Here is a 7,782-nt window from a genome sequence, read left to right as displayed (position 1 = left end):
GTCCTGGAATGATGAGATCTGTGCAGAGTTGAGGAAAAATGAGAGCATGTTAGTCCAGGGAAGGGAGGAATCATTAGTCCATGAGGAATCATTCCTTTTTCCCCAAAATTTCAATCTTCTTAAAATTGATAGAATATATTTAAGCATTTGAAAATTGCTGAAAAGATAACTTAAATACTTATCATTCTTGTCACTCTTTCTCCCACTTAGTAATTAACAATTTTTTTCTTATTTGATAACTGAAAACAATGTGTAGGAAATATTATTAACTTAATTGTGGCTGTGTAATGAAGAGTATAGTAGAACAAATTTAGTGTGTGTAATATCATTGAAGTCCTGGGAAAATTTTCAAAGAAATAGATAGACAAAAGCCAGTAAAGATGCTTCTTTTATACTTAATAAAGATAAAAGAATTATAATAAAGCTACAAGGCAGTAACAACTGATATTTGGGGTTTTCACAGAAAAAGTAGAATGGGAGGTGTCTTCCTTCAGAAATGGTCAGTCTAAGACTATTCTTCAGTCCAGAAGTCTCAAATGTCCCTGGCTTTATGCTACTGAACTATCTGTCCTTACCTTATTATGAACATCTGAGTCACAATGCATTGAAAGAGTTTATACCTACTGATACCAAGATCTGTATGACACTTGTTCAGTTCTGAAGGATGATGAAGATTACATCAAGGTTCTCTTCCATTTTTTTTAACAGAGATTTTTTTTTATAGAGCATGGGCATTAACTGGAGACACAGAGAGAGACAGAGAAAGAGAAAGTGAGAAGTCACTCCTCAGGAGGGATGATCATGCCACAGTCCTTTCTCCATTCTCCTCTGGGGGTTTGGGTGCACAGACACACAAGCCTGGCATGAATTTCAAGCTGGCAGGTCCAGGACTCAAATTTCAGTCAGCCATGTGTGAATCCAGTGTCTTAGCCTGCTACACCAGCTGCTAGTACTGCTGCCTTTTTTTATTTTTAATCAGAGTTAGACTAATCGTTTCTCATACATATTTGCGAAATAGGGAAAACTTCTATACATTCATTGACTCTTTTAATACTCATAACAGATTATTAAAGCATTTCATAGATGAGGAATCTGAGGTACATGGAAGGAAATAATTTAACAATAATCATGGTTAAAAAGTGGCAAATTATTGGACTAGCTCTGTGCTCTAGAAGTTAGAGGATCTGTGCAGCTCAAATTCTAGCCCTGGCAGTATGAAAAACATGCCAGGGTGCTGACAGGATGGAGAAAAATGGAAGAGAAGAGATTACACTGGGACCACACCCCATTAGGGGAGTATTTTCTTTCTCTATCTCTCTGGTGAGCACATATGTCCTATAGTAGAGTAAAAATCAGTTTTTTAAGTGGCAAATCATTCTTATGGTTGGCCTTGTGAGAAATATGTAAAGTACTTAAAATTAATGGGGAAGAGAGTTTTAATTATGAGTTTTCGATATAAGTTTTAAATGAGTTGTCTGGAAATCACAAATTACCACTGTATTGGAAAATTTTCAAGGTGGTATTACACTATATGCCATGTAATATTCCTTGGTAATCAAAATTTATGTATTCAGAGTATATCTGGCTCTGAGGACAATGAGAATGAATGGGCTAGGGACCCCAAACACAGTTTTATCTTCCTTTATACCCAGCCCTCCATCTGCCACAGTGTTGTCATATCAGTCTTCCTACTCTGGACATTGGCAGGATTGATCTTTCTAAACTGGAAATATCCATGATATTCTAGGAATCAGTGACCTTTGAAGATATAACTATAAACTTCACCCAGGAAGAGTGGGCCCTACTGGACACATCCAGGAGAATGCTATACAAAGATGTGATGTTAGAAAATATTAATCATCTGATATCTCTTGGTGAGCCTGTCTACATTTATGTATGTATGCTTATATGTATCCATTTGTTTCATCAATCAGCAGGTTTCTCACTCCAATCTCTGTCTTGATTCTTTCATAGACCTTATAACTATATGAAAGTAAGTTGTTTCTTTATACCTTGTTTATATCCATTTTATTACTGCTCCAAAATGTGGCCTAAACCATAGTTTTATGTTTTTCTTGCTACTAAATCTCCAAAAGGAGAGCAGAACTGGAAGCTCAACAGATATTTTTAAACGTATAAATAGATTAAATATTTTATAAACATAGCCATCCCCTGTTGGATTGGTTCCAGGTATATCACAATTCAAAAACGCTCATCTCTTATATAACAATAATGTGGTATTTGTATATAACCAGTGTATTTCCTCCAATGTACTTTGAAGTCATCTTCAGATTACTTGTAATACCTGATACAATGTAAATGTTATATAAAGCAGTTATATTTGGTTTTTTAAATTGTCGAAATGTTATTGTTTCCCCATACGCTCTTGATCAGCATTTGGCAGAATTTGGTCATGTGAATCCTATGGATATGGATGGTCAACTGTAATTATTTAGCTGTAGGTTCTATATTGAAGCTTGAGAACATAGTAGTGAAAAATGCCATAATTTTGGTTATTGTTATGGAGCTTATGGCTATTGGATTCTGTTTGAATTAGCCTTCTGTGGACAGGTTTAATTTCTACTTTCTTTTGAAGATTAATAATTCTGCCTTTGAAATTGGGCATGAGCATCAGCATCTTGAGGTCTTTATTGTGGACACACAATCTGGATTTCTTCCTGGTCTAGTGAAGGACCTTCAGAGTTCCCTGTGTTAATCATTCCTCCTGGACTGATTTCCAACAACATTCTCTTTATTGTTCTGTAATAGCCATTAATGGACTTCATAATAATACACATCTATCTGCAGTATATTCAAAATCCATGTATCTTTTTTGCACAAACAGGATATCAGCTCTGCAAATCAGATATGATTTTCCATTTGGAGCCAGGCAAAATGCTATGGATTGTTGAAGGAAGTAGGTTTTTCCAAGACCACAGTCCAGGTCAGCAACAAGAACTTGTACCTCAATATAAAGAACTGCCTCATTACTATATCTTTGTCATATCAATCATAATGTATATGTCCTTCTACCATTTTTTTTTAATTTTATAAAAAAGGATATTAATATATTTAATGGAGTTAAATTTTCATATAGTAAGTCTTGTTCTTATCCTGCCATTTCCCTCTCTCTCTCTGTTCTTCTTCTTTTTTTTATTTATACTATAGGGTACATGTGCTTGCCAGAGAGACAGAAAGAGACAGAGAGACAGGCAGCAAGAAATCACCACCTGGGGAGATGGCCATTTGGCAAGCCCTTCTCCTCCATTCTCTTCTCAGGATTTTGGGCACACATGCACATGCACGTGATGTGTTTCAAGCCTCCAGGTCTGAGACTCAAACCACAGTTGGCCATGTGGGAGTCCAGCAATGTAACCATTATGCTGTCTGATGGTCCCAATTTTTTCTCTCTTTACCTACACAGAATCCTGTCTTCATTTCACAGTTTTCATCTTTCCTTTCTAAACGTATTTTTAAATTTTTAGTGTCCTATGATATGTTTTTCTTATCTATAGTATTCCTTCATATGACATATTTGTTCTAAGTTCCAGTTTCCAAAACATATATGGGCTTTAGTGCTTTTATTTCCCTAATGCTATGCCAACAATTTATTTTTGCAGTCATTAAAGACAGAGAAAGTGTATATAAAAAGCAAGAAGTAATATCCACACATTATATCAGCAAGGGCACAGCCACCATCAGGTCAATGGTAAGTTGCATGAATGTGGATTCTGGTCATTCAAATAAATACTTAGTAAAGGAATATGTTAGTACCTGAGTACAATTGTTTGACTATTATTAAATGGCGATTAAATTTTTTCTGAGCCAAAAGTTGGTTAATTGGAATATAGGGAATAAATTAACTTGGTTTTGAAACCATAACCTGAGATCATAAAACACGGATAATTGCATAAGCACTGCTCATCTACCTAGTCATTAAAACAAATTGAAGTCTTCCAAAGTAACTTGGCCTCCCTGCAGTTTGGATGCTACAAAAGAGAAAATATTTGTGTTGACAGTACACCATGGAAACATACTATGTCTGTGCCAGTAACAAAAGATTTTAAGTGTGCACTATCACTGAAAGCTTAGTCTAAAAGTTATATGTAGGAAAATTAATGTATGGATTTATGTGGACAAACCATTAATAACTTTTTGTCTTCTTCATAAAAGCAGAAATCTCATGCTCATGATGATCTATTTAAATGGAAAGATTTGGGAAAAGATCACTTTCACAGCTGTGAAATGAGTCAAAATTTGTCACCTCACTCAGCAAAGAAACCATTCATTAGCAAACAGTGTGGAAAATCTAGTAGTGACAACTTCAACTTTCATCAACAGAAGAAAAAACAGGCAAGGGGAAAATCATATGAATGCCCACAGTGTGAGGAAACCTTCAGTAATTGCTCTATCCATAAACAGCACAAGATGACTCATACTGGAGAGAAGCCATATGAACATCATCTGTGTGAGAATGCCTTTATTCATTCCTCTGACATTCAAAAGCACAATCAAGCTCACATTGCAGAGAAACCATATGAATGCCACCAGTGTGGGAAAACTTTCAGTCAACCTTCTAACCTCAGACTGCATGAGAGAACTCACACTGGAGAGAAACCATATAAATGTAATCTGTGTGAGAAAGCCTTTAGTCAGTCTTCTAGCCTTAGAGTACATGAGAGAACACACACTGGAGAGAAACCATATGAATGCCATCTATGTGGGAAAGCCTTCAGTCAGTCTTCTAACCTTAGACTGCATGGGAGAATACATACTGGAGAAAAACCGTATGAATGTCATATATGTGGGAAAGCCTTTAGTCAATCTTGGGACCTTAAGGTGCATGAGAGAACACACACTGGAGAAAAACCATATGAATGCCATTTGTGTAGGAGAGCCTTCAGTCAGTCTTCTGCCCTTAGACTGCATGAGAGGACACATACTGGAGAGAAACCATATGAATGTCATCTGTGTGGGAAAGCCTTTAGCAAATCTTCTGCCCTTAGACGACATGAGAGAATACATACTGGAGAGAAACCATTTGAATGTCATCTTTGTGGGAAAGCCTTTAATCAATCTTGGGAACTTAGAGGACATGTAAGAACACATACTGGAGAGAAAACATATGAATGCCGTCTATGTGGAAAAAGCTTCAGTCATTCTACTCACCTTAGACAGCATGAAAGAACACACACAGGGGAGAAATTATATGAGTGTCATCTCTGTGGGAGAGCTTTCAGTCAGTCGTCTTCCCTTAGACGACATGAGAGAATGCACAGTGGAGAAAAACCACATGAATGCCATCTGTGTGGGAAAGCATTCAGTCAATCTGCTCACCTTAGACAACATAAGAGAACACATACTGGAGAGAAGCCATATAAATGTAGTACATGTGGCAAAGCCTTTAGCAAATCATCTGCCCTTAGACTACATGAGAGAATACACACTGGAGAGAAACCATTTAAATGTCATCTTTGTGGAAAAAACTTTAATCAATCTTGTGACCTTAGAGGACATGTAAGAACACATACTGGAGAAAAACCATATGAATGCCATCTTTGTGGGAAAAGCTTTAGTCAGTCCTCTCATCTGAGACAACATAAGAGAACCCACACTGGGGAGAAATTATATAAATGTCATATGTGTGGGAAAGCCTTTGGTCAGTCGTCTTCCCTTAGACGACATGAGAGAACACACACACGAGAGAATGATTAATGCCTTCAGTGTATACTCTGACCTACAATGACATGGTACTATAAATATAATTTGGAAGAATATTCAACCGTATTGTATGCTTGAATGTACCTGAGGATGCACACATTGATGAAACACTCTACAATCAGTGTAGAAGATCCTGCATCATCCTTACTACTAATTTGATGTACACAAATGTTTATGGAAGAGAAGCTCTATGTATAAATTCTGTGTGGCAGATCTCAGTAATCATAGATGAAATAACTTGTCCTGAAATACAATGAAAATAGAATTCATTAATGAAAACTCTTGACTTTAAACACATTAGTGGACTTATACAGGAATAAGCCTCTAGATCCATAGTTGGTGTGGGAATGTCTCCATTTATAATTAGTTGTTAAACAACATAAGCAATTGCTTCTTGGGAGTACCTCTTGGTCTCTAATACTCTGAACATTCAGCCATGCACCAGTCTTACGCACACACACACAAAAAATCAGTGAATGAATATCTACCAAAACAAAATAAGATGAATGTGAGAATATCTTCAGTGATCACTCATTTCATACTCAAAGTTCTCTCAATAAGAAGATACCAATTCCAAAAGTGATAATGACATGTTCAACATCAGAAAACTGTCCAAGAAAAAAATTCTAAAAGAATCTTTTAATACATAATTTAGCAAATTATTTAGAATTTTGAGAAAATATTCATTGCAAGTGTGGCATATAATTGTAGGATTGAAGAGGCCAGCAGGTGGCATGTTGGTTGAGGCACTGGACTCCCATATGGCTGACATGGTTCAAGTCCCAAACCTGGAGGCTTGAAAATCATGCCAGGCACAGTTGCATGCTAGCCTAAAATCCCAGGAGGCAAATGGAGAAGGGATTGCAGTGTGACAATCCTCCTGTGGGGTGATTTCTCACTTTCCCTCTCATTCTCTCCCCCTAGTGACAACACGCTACAGCAAAAAAAAGCCTAAAATAATTATAATAGTTGTAGGATTGAGACATTATCTGGGAATATTAAGTGCAGATGTTTCTAAGAAGTTTTATTTATTTTCAAGTATATAAATCTGACTTGCATATAGGAATTAGGTTAGTACTTGCAGACATTTAACATTTGTTGCTGAAAAGTCTATGATGGCGATGTTCTACTTTTAATCATGTAGTTTTAAACCCAGATTTCGGTCCAGACTTGTCATGGCTGAATATTCAGCTCCACTTTGAGTCTTCCTTTTTTCCAACAATTCCTTTTAGCACAGACAGCCTCCCTTTTAACTTGCCTCCAGCACCTTAAGAGTAACAGACATACAACTTTATTTTTCAAATTTCTCAGAGGATCATGGGAGTAGTATCATGGACATCTAGTCTAAGCCTTTTAGGATTTTCCAAATCCTGGTTTCTGACCCTAGAAATTACCTGGGGATAGAGAAGCTCCCTGTATCTCACAGAGCATTCTGGATTTTGTTCCTGAAACTGTTCAACTGAGAAGGAGCAGTAGTTCGTCCCTCAACTACTTTCCATATCTTAATCAGAAGTTACATAAATAAAAGACTCCATAAAAATCTGTTGAAACTGAAAAATTATGGGACCAGCAGTTGGCATAATGACTATGTCACTGGACTCCCATATAGCCAACCACAGTTTGAGTCCTGGACCTGGTGGCTTAAACTCATGCTGGGTCATGTGCATGCATGCCTAAGATCCTAAGAAAAAAATGGAGGAGAAGGGACTGTGGTGTGGCCATCCTCCCTGGGGTGGGGGTGGGGTGTCTCGCTTTCTGTCTCTGGTGAGTGCATGCACCCTATAGGAAAAACCTCTCATAAAAAATAAAAATAAAGTAAATAAAAAAAAAACTGATAAGTCCTGGGTCTGGCCCCACAGCCTAGTAGGTAAGGGAGACCGATCACAATGGTCGACTGCAGTTCAAATCCTGGCCCCAGTGGCTTGAAAAAAATGCAGTGTATGAATGTGTGCCCCAAATCTTGACAGGATGGAGAAATGGAAGAAAAGGGATTGTGATGTGACTATGCCCCATTGGGGTTGCCTTCTCTCTGGTGAGTACATGTGCCCTCTAGCAACTAAT

General features: G+C 37.3%; 1 protein-coding gene across 2 annotated transcripts in view; it reads left to right on the top strand.

Annotated features, from left to right (window-relative positions):
• The window catches only part of LOC102501935 (zinc finger protein 883-like), a 12,745-nt gene extending 6,244 nt beyond the window's left edge, over positions 1-6,501 (top strand). For both annotated transcript variants that reach the window (XM_014582181.2, XM_006163643.3), the window contains 4 exons: positions 1,748-1,874; positions 2,846-2,944; positions 3,621-3,709; positions 4,174-6,501. In XM_014582181.2, coding sequence (XP_014437667.1) covers positions 1,748-1,874; positions 2,846-2,944; positions 3,621-3,709; positions 4,174-5,715 — 1,857 coding nt within the window. In that variant the 3' untranslated portion in view covers positions 5,716-6,501. The remainder of the gene's footprint in view (positions 1-1,747; positions 1,875-2,845; positions 2,945-3,620; positions 3,710-4,173) is intronic.
• Positions 6,502-7,782: the final 1,281 nt, after the last annotated feature.

The sequence above is a fragment of the Tupaia chinensis genome, unplaced genomic scaffold (genome assembly GCF_000334495.1).
Source record: "Tupaia chinensis unplaced genomic scaffold, TupChi_1.0 Scaffold142716_1, whole genome shotgun sequence".
NCBI lineage: Eukaryota > Metazoa > Chordata > Mammalia > Scandentia > Tupaiidae > Tupaia > Tupaia belangeri.
This window is presented reverse-complemented; position numbering and strand designations above follow the sequence as displayed.